This window comes from Pongo pygmaeus, chromosome 20 (genome assembly GCF_028885625.2).
Source record: "Pongo pygmaeus isolate AG05252 chromosome 20, NHGRI_mPonPyg2-v2.0_pri, whole genome shotgun sequence".
NCBI classification, from domain to species: Eukaryota; Metazoa; Chordata; class Mammalia; order Primates; family Hominidae; genus Pongo; species Pongo pygmaeus.
The window spans coordinates 13560527-13575803 of record NC_072393.2 but is presented as its reverse complement, the minus strand read 5'-3'; the positions used below and the strand labels follow the sequence as shown (position 1 = coordinate 13575803).

The following is a 15277-nucleotide window of genomic DNA, read 5'->3' as shown; positions in this document are numbered from 1 at the left end:
CTGTGTCCATATGGTCTGTGTTGCAAAAAGGGTAACGTCTTTTTCTCTTGCCATGTTTCCATTGTTGGAGCTCTGCGGAGAACCACCATAAAGAAAAGCAAGACAGATTTGCTCAACCCCGAAGAGGCTGAGGATCAGCTGGCTGATATAGCCTCTGTGGGTGAGTCCCTTCCTCTGCCACCTATCAGTTGTTCATCACCTATCACCCAAGAGACATGGTGGGGTGGGGGCAGAGGGCTTGCAAACTGTACTGCCTGGATTTGGGTCTCAGCTCCACCCCTTCCCACCTGTGCTTGTGTCCTGGGCAGATTACATCATTATGGGAATAACATCCGTGCCTAGCTTCTCATTATTTTGTGGGAATTCAACTAAATGATCCCCGTGAAGCATGGCGAACCAGCACCTGGCAGGGTCGAAGCTCCCAGTCAAGTTGGTGAATGTTTGTGACTCACTCGGGAAGTATTCATGGGGAACCCGCTTATATTAGGTGCTTGGTTGCAAACAAGACAAGGCAGTCGCAAAGCTGAGCTGGGAGGATCACTTGAGCCTGGGAAGTGGAGGCTGCAATGAGCCATTATTGTGTTACTGCACTCCAGCCTGGGCACAGAAAAAAGAAAAAAAAAAAAGACACAAACTGGGCCAGGTGCAGTGGCTCACGCCTGTAATCCCAACACTTTGGGAAGCTGAGATGAGTGGATCACCTGATGTCGGGAGTTCGAGACCAGCCTGGCCAACATGGTGAAACCCTGGCTCTACTAAAAATACAAAAAAAAATAGCCTGTAGTCCCAGCCACTCTGGAGGCTGAGGCGGGAGCATCACTTGAACCTGGGAAGCAGAGGTTGCAGTGAGCTGAGATGTCATCACTGCCCTCCAGCCTGGGCAACAGAGCAAGATCCTGTCTCAAAAAAAAAAAAAAAAAAAGACACAAACCAAATCCCTACCTACATGGAGCTCACAGTCCAGTACAGGAAATAGAAATTAAACAGAGAATTACACAAATAAACCTGTAATGGTAATGGCACTTCAGGGAGAGGCTCTGGGCTTAGCTTGCTCTAGAAGGATGGGGAGCAGTCAGGGAAGGCTACCCGGAGGAAGTGATGTTTAAGCTGGGAACTGAAGGATGGGTAGGAGATCACCGTGGTGGTGATAGCAGAACCAACAGTGTGAGAGGCAGGGCTCAGACCTTTGCCACCACAGGGACCAGAGTTTGAGGGAGGAGGGAACATTTATTCTTTCCCTTCTCACTCCTCTGTCCTATTGATTCATTGACTGTGACTATGTTGATCTTGACCTTCTAAAGTGAGAACGTATTGTTGTTGTTGTTGTTGTTGCTGTTCTTTAATGGGTTTTTGTTTTTAATGGAAGGAAGAGCATCCAGGCAGAGGAAATAAGACTGGAATAAGATTGAGGGGAGAAGGAATTTAGGCTGCTTGGGAAACTGTATGGCCGCAGTTTAGAGGAAGAAAGGATGGCAAGAGAAAGAGGAAGGGAGGAAGAGAGGGCGGGAGAGAAGTGAAGGAAGGAGGGAAGTTAGTACATCCATGTGTTTCTGATCCATAGTTTCTGATCCACTATTTCATATTCCCCTTTTATCGCTCGTCCCTAGTTTATAACCTTATTGCTGAGTTTAGGCATAATTTCCATTGCAATCACATATCTCGTAGGGTGGATACACTATGGTTTATTTAGCCATAGCTCTATTATAGGGTGTTTGAGTTGTTTCCAATAATTTCTCTTACAAAGAGCACTGCTGTGCGCATTTACGTACAATGACTCCCCCCACCCTTTGGGCGTATTTCCTTGGGGATAATTATAGGATCAAAGATATTAACAGCTTTTCAACTCATTATTCAAAGAGCCATTCTGAGTTTCAAAAACATGGAACCCATTTATAAACCTGCCAAGTATGCATATGTTCATGGATTCCCCACCCAGGCCATCGAATATTACCAATTTAATTTCCTTTCCCAGTTAAGTGGGTTTGTAATGAAACCTTAAAGCCTGTTTTCATTTGCATTTTTAATTTCCAGCCAAAACACGCTTTTCTTTGTAATGGAGAACTCATTCTGCTTCCACTTGTGTGTGCATCTGTTTAATCTCCTGTCAGCAAATGTCAAAAATTGGAGCGCTCAGTCGGTGTGTTGCGTATTTGATCAATTATGTCTGTTTCACGTGTTATGTTACCTCCATTGTTTAAAATCTGCTTTATGACCAGGCACAGTGGTTCACGCCTGTAATCCCACTGCTTTGGGAGGCCAGTGCAGGAGCATCTCTTAAGAGCAGGAGTTCAAGACCAGCCTGGGCAACATAACAAGGCTCCATCTCTGAAAAACAAAATGTTTAAAAACTTAGCCAGACATTATGGCACACACCTATGGTCCCACCTGTTTGGGAAGCTAAGGCAGGAGGATTTCTTGAACCCAGGAATTCAAGGTTGCAGTGAGCTATGATTGTGCCACTGCACTGCAACCTGGGCAACAGAGTGAGAACCTGTCTCTTAAAAAATTAAAATAACATACATTCTTAAAAATCTGCTTTGTTGGCCAGGCGCGGTGGCTCACGCCTGTAATCCCAGCACTTTGGGAGGCTGAGGCGGGTAGATCGCTTAAGGTCAGGAGTAGGAGACCAGCCTGGCCAACATGGTGAAACCGTGTCTGTACTAAAAATCAACAATTAGCTGGGTGTGGTGGCATGAGCCTGTAATCCCAGCTACTCAGGAGGCTGAGGCACAAAATCGCTTGAACCCGGGAGGCGGAGGCTGCAGTGAGCCGAGATGGCGCCATTGCCCTCCCGCCTGGGCAACAAGAGTGAAACTCCATCAAAAAAATAAAAAATCTGCATATACATATATATGTGTATATATGTTTAACTTTTTTAATTTTTTTTTTTTTTTTTTTGAGATGGAGTCTTGCTCTAGCACCCAGGCTGGAGAGCAATGGTGCCATCTCGGCTCACTGCAGCCTCCGCCTCTGTTAACAAGACAGGTGACATTGCAGCTTTCTAAACAGACCCAAAACCCAGGCCAGTGGCTTGTTCTTTCATAGCCACGTTTGCTACAGGCAAGTCTACCAAAACCTACCTCATCAGCCTGATTACTCAAAAAGACAAAGAAAGGAGCCCCCAGTCTAGCCAGTGGTTTTCTAGACCACCCCAAAAGAGATCTCTGGAATTCCAGGATTCTGGCAAGGAATCACATTTAGCTTTATTTATTTATGTAAAGAATGCAACAATACAGGCTGGGTGTGGTGGCTCATGCCTGTAATCCCAACATTTTGGGAAGCTGAGGTGGGAGGATCGTTTGAGGTCAGGAGTTTCAGACCAGCCTGGGCAACATAGTGAGACCCTGTCTCTATCAAATATTAGCTGGGCATTGTGGCACACGCCAGTAGTCCCAGCTACTCGTGAGGCTGAGGTGGATCACCTGAGCCCAGGAAGTCAAGGCTGCAGTGAGCTGCAGCATGCCCCTGCACTCCAGCCTGCGTGACAGAGACTTCATCTCAAAAAAAAAAACAAAAAAAAGTAATATTACAGTAATGCATATTTCAAAGTAAAGTGGGAGCTATGTGGTATTTGCATTCACATTCACATTATACCACAGTATGCACAGTCCTTTTTTCTTTTTTTTTGAGACAGCGTCTTGCCCTGATGTTCAGGCTGGAGTGCAGTGGTGCAGTCATGGCTCACTGCAGCCTCAAACCCCTGGACTCAAGTGATCCTCCCACCTCAGCCTCCCGAGTAGCTGGGACTACAGGTGTACACTGCTACACTCAGCTAAGTTTTTTATATTTTTTAATAGAGATGGGATCTCAATATGTTGCCTAGGCTGGCCTCAAACTCCTGGCCTCAAACAATCCTCCTACCTCCACCTCCCAAAGCAATGGGATTACAGGCGTGAGCCACCACACCTGGCCCACATGCAGTCTTATATAATTGGTGATTCTACTGTGCGATAAACGCACTATAAAGCAGGTTCATTTCTAATTGATGAACTTACTGCTGAAATAAGGACCTTGAATCATTTACATGAAAAGTTGAGCCGTGTTGCTGAAAGGATATCAATTTTTTTTTTCTTTTTTTTGGAGATGGAGTCTTAATCTGTTGCCCAGGTGGGAGTGCAGTGGTGCGATCTCAGCTCACTGCAACCTCCGCCTTCCAGGTTCAAGTGATTCTCCCACCTCAGCCTCCAAGTAGCTGGGACTACAGGTGCACACCACCACGCCCGGCCAATTTTTGTATTGTTAGTAGAGATAGGGTTTCACCATGTTGGCCAGGCTGGTCTCAAACTCCTGACCTCAAGTGATCTGCCCACCTCAGCCTCCGAAAGTGCTGGGATTACAGGTGTTAGCCACCGCGCCTGACAGGATATCAAATTTCATTTAGACTGCAGGAATATGTTCAAGAAATCTATTTTGTACAGCCTGGCGACTGTATTAATAACAATGTATTATATACTTGAAAATTGCTCAGAGAGTAGATTTTAAGCATTCCCACCATGAGAAAAATGATAAGCATATGTGATAATGCATATGTTAACTAGCTCAACTGAGCCATTCCATAGTGTATACATATGGTCAAAATATCATGTTATGCACTATAAATAGATACAGCCTGTATCTGTCAATTTAAAATAAATGAATAATAACTTCAAAAAGAAAAATAACAGTATGGCTGGGCACGGTGGCTCACACCTGTAATCCCAGCACTTTGGGGTGCCAAGATGGGCTTGAGGCCAGGAGTTCAAGACCAGCCTGGCCAACATGGCGAAACCTTGTCTCTAATAAATATAAAAAAATCGGCTGGGCATGGAGGCAGGCGCCTGTAATCCCAGCTACTTGGGAGGCAGAGGCATCACTTAACCTGGGAGATGGAGGTTGCAGTGAGCCAAGATCTGCACTCCAGCCTGGGTGATAGAGTGAGCCTTTATTTATTTATATTCTTTATAAAGAATGCAATAATACAGGCCTGGTGTGGTGGCTCATGCCTGTAATCCCAACGTTTTGGAAGGCCAAGGTGAGAGGATCATTTGAGGCTACAGGCGCATGCCACGGCCTTGATAGAGACAGGGTCTCGCTATGTTGCCCAGGCTGGTCTCCAACGCCTGGCTTCAAACGAGCCTCCCACCTTGGCCTCCCAGAGTGTTATGATTACAGGTGTGAGCCACTGTACCTGGCCTGTATTTAAAAAAAAAAAAAGAAGGAGAAGAAGAAGAAAGAAGAAGGAAGAAGAAGAAGAAGAAGAAGAAGAGGAGGAGGAGGAAGGCGAAGGGGAAGAATAAGAGGAGGAGGAGGAGGAAGGGGAAGGGGAAGAGGAAGAAGAGGAATAAGAAGAAGAAGAAGAAGAAGAAGAAGCAGAAGCACAATGATAAGTAAAATGTGGAGCATATGAAAAAAAAAAACAAAAAAAAGTTGATCCATTATGAATGGAAGCTGCCATTGTAACTCTGCTTTTTTAGGAAAACCAGATCCCATTTAGATGATTTTGTTTATTGTTTTTAGAGGCAGGTTCTTGCTCTGTCACTCAGGCTGGAGTGCAGTGATATGATCATAGCTCTCTGCAGCCTGGAGCTCCTGGGCTCAAGCGATCCTCCCAGCTTAGCCTCCCAAGTAGCTGGGACTACAGGCACCACCACACCCAGCTAATTTGTTGTTGTTGTTGTTGATGTTGTTGTTGAGATGGGGGTCTGGCTATGTTGCCCAGGCTGGTCTCAAACTCCTGGTCTCAAGTGATCCTCCTGCCCTGGCTTCCCAAAGTGCTGGGATTACAGGCATGATTTTTTATTAATTTATTTGCAGCTGACAAATGGTAATTGTGTATGTTTATGGGGTACAGTGTGATGTTTTAATCTATGTATACATCATAGAATGATTCAGTCATGCTAATTAACACATCCATCACCTCACCACCTCACCATTTTTTGTGTGTGGGGAAGGCATTAAAAATCTCTTAGCAATTTTGAAATACACAACACATTACTATTTATTAATAATGCAATATAAATACACAATAATGTATTAATGCATCACTAAATGCAATGCAATGCAATAGATCACTAAAACTTACTCCTCCAGTCTAACTGCAACTTATACCCTTTGATCAACATCTTCTCTTTCTCAATCCCTCCTCCTCCCCCTGCAGCCTCCAGGAACCACCTTCCTGCTCTTCCTATGAGATCAATTTTTTTTAGTTTTAAGCCCCCACATGTGAGATCATACTGTAATTGTCTTTCTGTGCCAGCTTATTTTACTCAGTATAATGTCCTCCAGTTCTATCCATGTTGTCACACATTACAGAATTTCCTTCTTTTAGGGCTGTATAATATTCTATTTGTATATATACCATATTTTCTTTATCCATTCATCCATTGTGGGACACTTAGTTTGCTTCCATATTTTGGCTATTGTGAATAATGCTGAAGTGAACGTGGTTGTGCAGATGTTCTGAAAAGACTTAAATGTCAGACCTGAAATGGTAAAGATGCTCTAAGAAAACATAGGGAGAAAGCTCCATGGCATTGGTCTCAGGAATGATTTTTTGGACAGGACCTCAAAAGCACAGGCAACAGAAGCAAAAATGGACAAATGGGATTGTATCAAACTAAAAAGTTTGTGCACAGCAAAGGAAGCATTCAGCAGAGGAAAGAGACAACCTAAGGAATGTGAGAAAATGTTTGCAAACAATATGTCTGATAAGGAGCTAATATCCAAAATATATAACGAACTCAAACAACTCAACAGCAAGAAAACAATCCAATTAAAAATGGGCAAAGACAGCTACTCGGGAGGCTAAGATGTGAGGATCCCTTGAGCCCGGGAGGAGGAGGTTGCAGTGAGCTGACATTGCATCACTGCACTCCACCCTGGGGGACAGAATGAGACCAAGACCCTGTCTCAAAATAAAAAATAAAAATGTGCAAAGGATCTGAACATACATATCCCAAAAGAAAAGACATACAAGTGGCCAGCAGGTGTATGAATAAAATGCTGAACATCACTCATCATCAGGGAAATGCAAATCAAAACCACCATCAGCTATCACCTCATACCTGTTAGAGTAGCTGTTATCTTTTTGTTTATTTTTTTGTTTGTTTTTTGTTTTGTTTTTGAGAGGGAGTCTCACTCTGTCGCCCAAGCTGGAGCGCAGTGGCGTGATCTCAGCTCACTGCAACCTCTGCCTCCTGGGTTCAAGGGATTCTCCTGCCTCAGCCTCCCAAGTAACTGAAATTACAGGCACATGCCACCATGCCCAGCTAACTTTTGTATTTTAGTGGAGACGGGGTTTCACTATGTTGGTCAGGCTGGTCTTGAATTCCTGACCTCAAATGATCTGCCCTCCTTGGCCTCCCAAAGTGCTGGGATTACTGGTGTGAGACACTGTGCCCAGCCTAGAGTAGCTATTATCAAAAAGACAAATGAGGTTTGTTGAAGTTCTAACCCCTGGTACCTGCAAATGTGGCCTTACATGAAAATAGGGCCTTTGCAGGTGGTAATCAAGTTAAGATGAGATCAGACTTAATTAGGGTGGGTCCTAAATCCAACGACTGCTGTCTTTATAAGAGGAGAAGCAGGCTGACCAACATGGTGAAGCCCCATCTCTACTAAAAATACAAAAATTAGCTGGGTGCAGTAGTGCACACCTGTAGTCCCAGCTACTCAGGAGGCTGAGGCAGGAGAATCGCTTAAACCCAGGAGGTGGAGGTTGCAGTGAGCAGACGTCATGCCACTGCACTCCAGCCTGGGTGACAGAGTGAGACTCCATCTCACAAGAAAAAAAAAAAGACAAATCATAACAAGTGCTGGCAAGGATGTGGGGAAACGGGGATCCATTTATGTGGTTTTAATAATACAGGCTCTATATGGGTGATATTGAGTTCCCAGAGTTGCCATTACAAAGTGTCACAAACCCAGTGGCTTAAAACAACAGAAATTTCTTCTCTCACAGTTCTGGAGGCCAGAAGTCCAAACTGAAATCAAGGTGTCAGCAGAGCCAACACATTCCCTCAGAAGGTTTTAGGGGAAAATTTGTTCCGTGGTATTTCTTAGTTTCTGGTGCTGCCAGCAATACTTGGTGTTCCTCAGTTCATAGATGCATAATTCCAGTATCTGCCTCTGTTGTCATATGGTCTTCTTTCTGTGTTTCTCTATGCGATTTCTTTTTTTTTTTTTTTTTTTTTTTTTCTGAGACAAATCTCACTCCATCACCCAGGCTGGAGTGCAGTAGCACAATCACAGCTCACTACAACCTCAACCTCACGGGCTCATGCAGTCCTCCCACCTCAGCCTCCCGAGTAGCTGGGATTACAGGCGTGCGCCACCACACCCAGCTAATTTTTGTGTTTTTAGTAGATACTGGGTTTCACCATGTTGGCCAGGCTGGTCTCAAACTCCTGACCTCATGATCCGCCCATCTCAGCCTCCCAAAGTTTTGGGATTACAGGCACGAGCCCACCACACCTGGCCCTAATTACTTTATTTTTTTGTAAATTTTTTTTGTAAATTTCATGTAGCCTGAGTGTACAGTGTTTATAATATATACAGGAGTGTACAATAATATCCTAGGCCTTCACATTCACTCACCACTCACTCACTCCCTCATCAAGAGCAACTTCCAGTCCTGCAAGCTCCATTCATGCCAAGTACCCTATGCAGCTGAACCACTTTTTCTCTTTTATACTGTTTTTACTGTACCTTTTCTATGTTTAGATATGTTCAGACACACAAATACTATGATGTTACAGTTGCCTACAGTATTAAGTACAGTAACATGCTGGGCAGATTTGTAGCCAAGGAGCTACAAACCACGTAGCCTGGGTGTGGAGTAGGCTACAACATCTAGGTTTATGTAAGTTCACTTTAAGATGCTCACACAAGGACAAAATTGCCTAACAATGCATTTCTCAGAACATGTCTTCCTCATTAAGCCACACATGGCTGTATTACAATTTACATATAATTTTAGGGGTATATAAGTTGCCAGAAATCACCAGATGAATCCTTGGCGGTGACATACCCCTTCCCCCACCATAGAACTTTGCAGACTGGCCCGGACGCCCAGTATCTCATGCCTGTAATGCCAGCACTTTGGGAGGCTGCAGCGGGCAGATCACTTGAGGTTAGGAGTTCGAGACCAGCCTGGCCAACATGGCAAAACACCATCTTTACTAAAAATACAAAAATTAGTCAGGCGTGGTGGTGGGCACCTGTAGTTCCAGGAACTTGGGAGGCTGAGGCAGGAGAGTCACTTGAACTCGGGAGGCGGAGGTTGCAATGAGCCAAGATCGTGCCACTGCACTCCAGCCTGGGTGACAGAATGAGACTCTATCTCAAAAAAAAAGAAAAAAAAAAAAAAGGAAAAGAACATTTCAGACTGGTACCAGTTACACTGGCTCTTGATCCCTTGAGTGTGGCTGACCCTGAACTAGGATGTACTTCATAATAACACGTCAGGCTGGGAATACTTAGTACAAAAGAAAGAGTATAAAATATCTTTTGAACCCACCTTGATATTGATTCCATGTTGAAATGGTAATATTTTGGATGTATTGGGTTGAATAAAACATCTCATGAAAATGATTTTTAAAAATCTAGAAATTGTCTGCAATTATAATTCCAGACCACAGAGAAAAACGAGAGACAGGAATGTATAGAAAAAGGGAACGTGGGTCAAGGTGAGTATGAAATTCAACTAATAGAAGTGACAGTACCTAGCATGGGGTCCGGCACTTAGTAGGTGTTCAATTAATATTCATTTCCCTCTCCCTTCCCAGTGAAGGGTGTGCCTGTTGTGGGGATGTGTCTTCAGGCTGAGTGATCAGGAAAGACTTTCTCAATGGCTGGCATGTGAACCTAGTCATGATTTCAGCTCTTGAGGTTGTACTAGAAGATTTATATCTAATAATCGTAAGGTACCACTTAGCATCATGCTAAGATGTATTAATTCATTTATGCCTTTGGATGGCCCTTTGAGGTAGGAAGTGTGGTTGTCTCCAATTTACCAAGGTGGCTTGCCCAAGGTCATCTGCTGGTTGGTGATTAAGCCAGGTTTTCAGTGTGGCTCCAGCAGGAGTGGGGACTGGAGACCTTCTGCCTGTTGTGGTTTCTCTCTCTCTCTCTCTCAATCTGTAGAACATCCCCCCTGACCCCCAAGGTCCCAAGGGTCTTATTTCTTTTGGCCAAGCCCTTTGGAGACCTGCAGATCTGGACCCATCTTTGAGAGTTTCAGGGACTAGGGCCAGAAATGCTGGGCAGGGTCATGAGGAACTGCCCCTGGGGTCGAGAAGGTGATGGACATGAGGGGAAGGGTCTTTGCAGAAAGGAGAGGCATCCCTGTAAGGAAGTCACAGCCACCGGGCCTGGCCAACTGCAGCTGAGTGGAATGTGCCCCTGCCCCATGACCATATGCCCCAGGTGTGCAATGTGGTGGCCCAGAGCACACTCTGAACCATCTTGACACATGTTCACCGGTTACTAGACCCCCCTCAGCCTGTTTCCTTGGCTGTAAAATGGGGATAACGCTGGTCCCTACTTCCTAGGGCTCTGAGGAGGAGTAAGTAGCTTGTCGTGTAAAACATGTTCCCTGCAGTGCCTGGTGCCTGCTAAATGTTCCATAAACGTCAGCTGTTATTTTCATTCAGGGGAAGCTGAAATCCATATTTTCATGGAAAATCTCCCAGTTTTTAAATGTGGACCAATAATTTCAGCTTTCACAAACCCAGTATGAGTCGCAGTGGCCCCTAAGGTGCCAACTCAAAATCTCTGTTGAGAATTTTGCTGATAGGAAGTGGTCTCCTTGGAGGTGTTTGCTGTGTCCTGTGTCTGGCAAGTGGGGTGGTTTTGATAAACATGCTGGATAGATGAATGGGTGAATGGATAAATGGAGGAATGAATGGAGAAACAAATGAGCAAATGAATAATGAATGGATGGATGAATGGATGAGCAAATGAATGATGTACACACAAAGGAATGGATAAATGATGAATGTGCTAATGAATTTAAGAATGATGAAAGAATGAATGAATAAATGAACAAATGGATGGATGAAAGAATGAATGAGTGTACTAATGAATGAATCAATCAATGAAGAACCATTTAAAAATGAATGCAACTGAGGGTTTATAAGAAAAGGTATCTTAAGGCTGGGCATGGTAGTTCATGCTGTAATCCCAATGCTTAGGGAGGCTGAGGCGGGAGGATCGCTTGAACCCAGGAGTTCAAGACGAGCCTGGGCAACATAGGGAGACCTCATTGCTACCAAAAACAAAATTGTTTTAATTAAGCGGGCATGGTGGTACGTGCCTGTAGTCATAGCTACTTGGGAGGCTGAGGTGGGAGGATCGCTTGAACCCAGGAGTTCAAGGCTGCAGTGAGCTATGATCAAGACACTGCATTCCAGCCTGGGCAACAAAGCAAGATCCTGTCTCAAAAAAAAAAAAGATGTATTTTAGAAGGTAAATTCAATCTGTCCAAAACTGAGCTCTGACCTTCCCCTAAACCTGTGCCCATTCAGTGGATGAGAGATCCATCCCTTAAGGGGTTCACCAATTCATCCATTCCTTTGTGTGTACATCATTCATTCACCTTGGCTCATCCCTCTCTCTTACATCCACACCGTTCCATCAGCAAATGTTGAATCTGTCTTAAATGATTCATCCCAAATCCTCCCCACTTAACTACCACCCAACTCCAGCCCTCATCCATCATCATCATCACTTGCCTGGATGGGTTCAGTCACCTCCAGCCTGGTCTCCCAGCTCCTGTCCTCACCTCTCACTGTCTACTCTCCCCCTCAGCAGCCAGAGGGTGCCTGTGAACACCCAAGTCAGGTTCCATCCCTCCTCTACTCAGAACCCTCCACGGCTCCCACCTCACTCAGGGTAAAAGCCAAAGTCCTCCTTATGGTCCACCAGGCCATGCATGATCTGCCTATCACCTCCCTGCCTTCACTACCTTTCTCTTTTCCCCTCAACCACTCCACTCCAGCCACACTGACTTCCTTGTGCTGTTCCCCAAAAATGTCAAGCAGGCACATTCATGCTTCAGGACCTTAAATTTGCTGTTTCCTCTACCTAAGATACTAAAGTGACAAGTCAACACACTCACCTTGACCACGCAATTTAATGCTGCAGCCTACCCTGTGGACTCTCCAAGGGCTCCCAGTCCCTCTGTGATGCTTTACTTTTTCTCTTTAAAAAAAAAAAAAAATTGTTATTTAAAAAAACTTGTCTCGCTATGTTGCCCAGGCTGGTGTCAAACTCCTGGCCTCATACAGTCCTCCCATTCCAGCTTCCCAAAGTACTGGGATTACAGGCATGTGCCACTGCACCCATCCCAACTTTTTTTTTCCATAGCACTTTTCATTTTCCATCCCACTGTTAATTTACTTATTATGTCCACTGTCTGTCTCCTCCCCTTAGAGGGTCAGACCCCGGAAGTCCAGGCTCTGTTGCCTAATGTATCCTGAGCCCCTGAAACAGAGCCTGGCACAAAATAGGTACTCAATAAATGCATACGAGCAAAACTATATGTAGGCAGAGGACACACCCAGCTCATTCCTCAGTGATCACTTCTAAAGTGAAATGTCCATGGAAAACTACAGTCTTATCCACATCTCTTTCTGGAGGCCTTCCAAGCGTGCTCCATGCAGCTCTGTTGCCTGCCCCTGCATCAGGGAATGGAGGCTCTGCTTTATCCTGCCCTGTGGTGTGACTCCCAGAGGCATCAGATGTGGCTGGGAGTGAGAGACATGGAAAATTGGCTCCTGCAACAGAGAGCTATCAGCCTTCCCATCAACATCCTGCTTTCTAATTGGTTACTTCTAATTCTGTTATTTTTCAGGGGCATTGTCTTCTCATAAGCTCCATCTATGCAAAACTAAGCCCGTGGGTCACGATGGTTCCCTCAGGCCAGAGGCTTGCTGGAGAGACTAATGGATCCCCTGGCTAAAATCTGTGCTTGGACTGCACATTGGTTAATTTCGTCTGCAGGAACAGCCTGAGCCTGACATTCTCCATCTTTTCCCTGGCAGGTTCTCCCTTCGCCCGAGCCAGCATTAAAAGTGCCAAGCTGGAGAACTCGACCTTTTTTCACAAAAAGGAGAGGAGGATGCGTTTCTACATCCGCCGCATGGTCAAAACTCAGGCCTTCTACTGGACTGTACTCAGTTTGGTAGCTCTCAACACGCTGTGTGTTGCTATTGTTCACTACAACCAGCCCGAGTGGCTCTCCGACTTCCTTTGTGAGTACCACCCAGCCCCACCCCTGCCAACTCCCTGATCCCTCCCTCACGCCCTTTTTCCACTTCTCTTTCTCTGGTAGTATGTGTATCTTCTTTGGTTCTCGTTGAATCCGCCCTTTCCTTTAGCTATTTCTATAACTGTCACTGGGGCCAATGTTGCTGTTGCTATGACAATGGAACCCATCTCCCTTAGACCTGAGAGCTGGAAGCTGGAATTCAGACCAACAAATGCTCCTGTGATTCCTTTCTAAGAGAGAGAGACAGAGGGGTGCTGGTGAAGGGGATGTTGGAAGAGAGACAGAGAAAGACGGAGCTCATAAGATAGACGGATAGAAACAGAAACATAAATGTATTAATAATTTTTATGTACATCTCTGGAAATGTTCATAACTTATGGTTAAGAGGATGCCTTAGAAATAAGGAGTGGCTTATATGTTGCCCTCATTTTCTCTACTTATTTCTGACTCTACTTCTCTCTTCTTTCAAACCTTCTGCTTCTTTCCTGTTAGGTTGGTGCAAAATTAATTGCGTTTTTTGCCATTTTTTTTTTTTTTTTAACCACAATTACTTTTGTACCAACCTAATACTTCCTCCCCTGCCCTTTTTGGCTTCCTTATTCATTCATAGAACATCCCCTCCAGTATCTGCGAGAGCATTTTGCTCCCTCAGGGTACAAGGCCCACCAAGGCTTTGCCCTCTGGGCCTATTCCCAGATTCTATATGAGTTAGCATGAGATAGTATCAAAATTGAGGGCCAAGTGAGGGTGAGGAAAAGCAGCAAAAGATGGGGAGATGTCTGAGCAGGATTTAAAAAGTAAAGAGCTCTGAGTAATCAACAAGAGCAGTGATTGGGGCCAGGCATGGTGGCTCACACCTATAATCCCAGCATTTGGGGAGGCTGAGGTGGGTGGATCACTTGAGGCCTGGAGTTCAAGACCAGCCTGGCCAATATGGTGAAACCCTGTCTTTACAAAAAATACAAAAATTAGCCAGATGTGATGGTGCACACCTGTAATCCCAGCTACTCAGGAGGCTGAGGCACTAGAATTGCTTGAACCCAGGAGGCAGAGGTTGCAGTGAGCCAAGATCATGCCACTGCACTCCAGCCTGAGCAACAGAGAGAGACTCTGTCCCAAAAAATAAAATAAAATAAAATAAAAAGAGTAGTGATTGGGCAGTGAGGGGGGCAGGTGGATGCCCTGGCTTTGGCTCGCAGGCCCCAAGTAAGGACTTCTCAAAACGTCTTTTGCCTACTGGCTAATTTTTTCACTGACCTTCTGACCTGGTTCAGAATTGACTTAGGACAGCAAGAAGAGACAGTCTAGTTTTTGACCTAGAAAGGCCCATGAGCCTAGTCCAGGCCATTGTCTTCTTATAACCCTCCTTGTTCCCAGTCATGCTGGCTGACCCCCCAGGACACCCCTCAGGAACCAGTTCTCCTTCCCAGGGCCCTGACCTAGTTTCAAACTTAGTAATTGTTTTTAGTCCCTCTGGAGTCTCTTATAAATGAGGACTCTACTTCGTGTTTTAACTTCCTCTAATACTCTATTTTTAATCTCCTATATTCTCTCTGCTAATCATCTTGTACAGTCTGTCCTGTTTCAGGAACAAGGGACTGAGACTTCCTGCCTGGGTCCTCAGTGTCTATAAAGGTCCTTTACTCATTCCTACTTTCCATTTGAGAAAACTGAGACACAGAGAGGTTAAGTAGATTGCCCAGGGTCACACATTAGCTGGGCATGATGGCGGGCACCTGTAATCCCAGCTACTTGGGAGGCTGAGGCAGGAGAATCGCTTGAACCTGGGAGGCAGAGGTTGCAGTGAGCCGAGATCACGCCACTGCACTCTAGCCTGGGCAACAGAGCTAGACGCCATCTCAAAAAAAAAAAAAAAAAAAAAAGATACACATTAATTTCAGAGATGTCAAAATATAAACAAAAATGTATATCTTGGCATCAGTGAAGTGTAGTTGTTTCTTTGGGTCTCAGACTCCACATCTATGTGGTGGAAACTGGATTTGATGGTCCTGAAAGTTCTTCCAGATC

At 44.9% G+C, this 15277-nt stretch overlaps 1 protein-coding gene across 5 annotated transcripts in view; it reads left to right on the top strand.

Moving 5' to 3' along the window:
• The window catches only part of CACNA1A (calcium voltage-gated channel subunit alpha1 A), a 300689-nt gene that overhangs the window by 174635 nt on the left and 110777 nt on the right, over window positions 1–15277 (top strand). For all 5 annotated transcript variants that reach the window (XM_054464221.2, XM_054464220.2, XM_054464222.2 and 2 more), the window contains exons 10-11: window positions 71–160; window positions 13023–13232. In XM_054464221.2, coding sequence (XP_054320196.2) covers window positions 71–160; window positions 13023–13232 — 300 coding nt within the window. The remainder of the gene's footprint in view (window positions 1–70; window positions 161–13022; window positions 13233–15277) is intronic.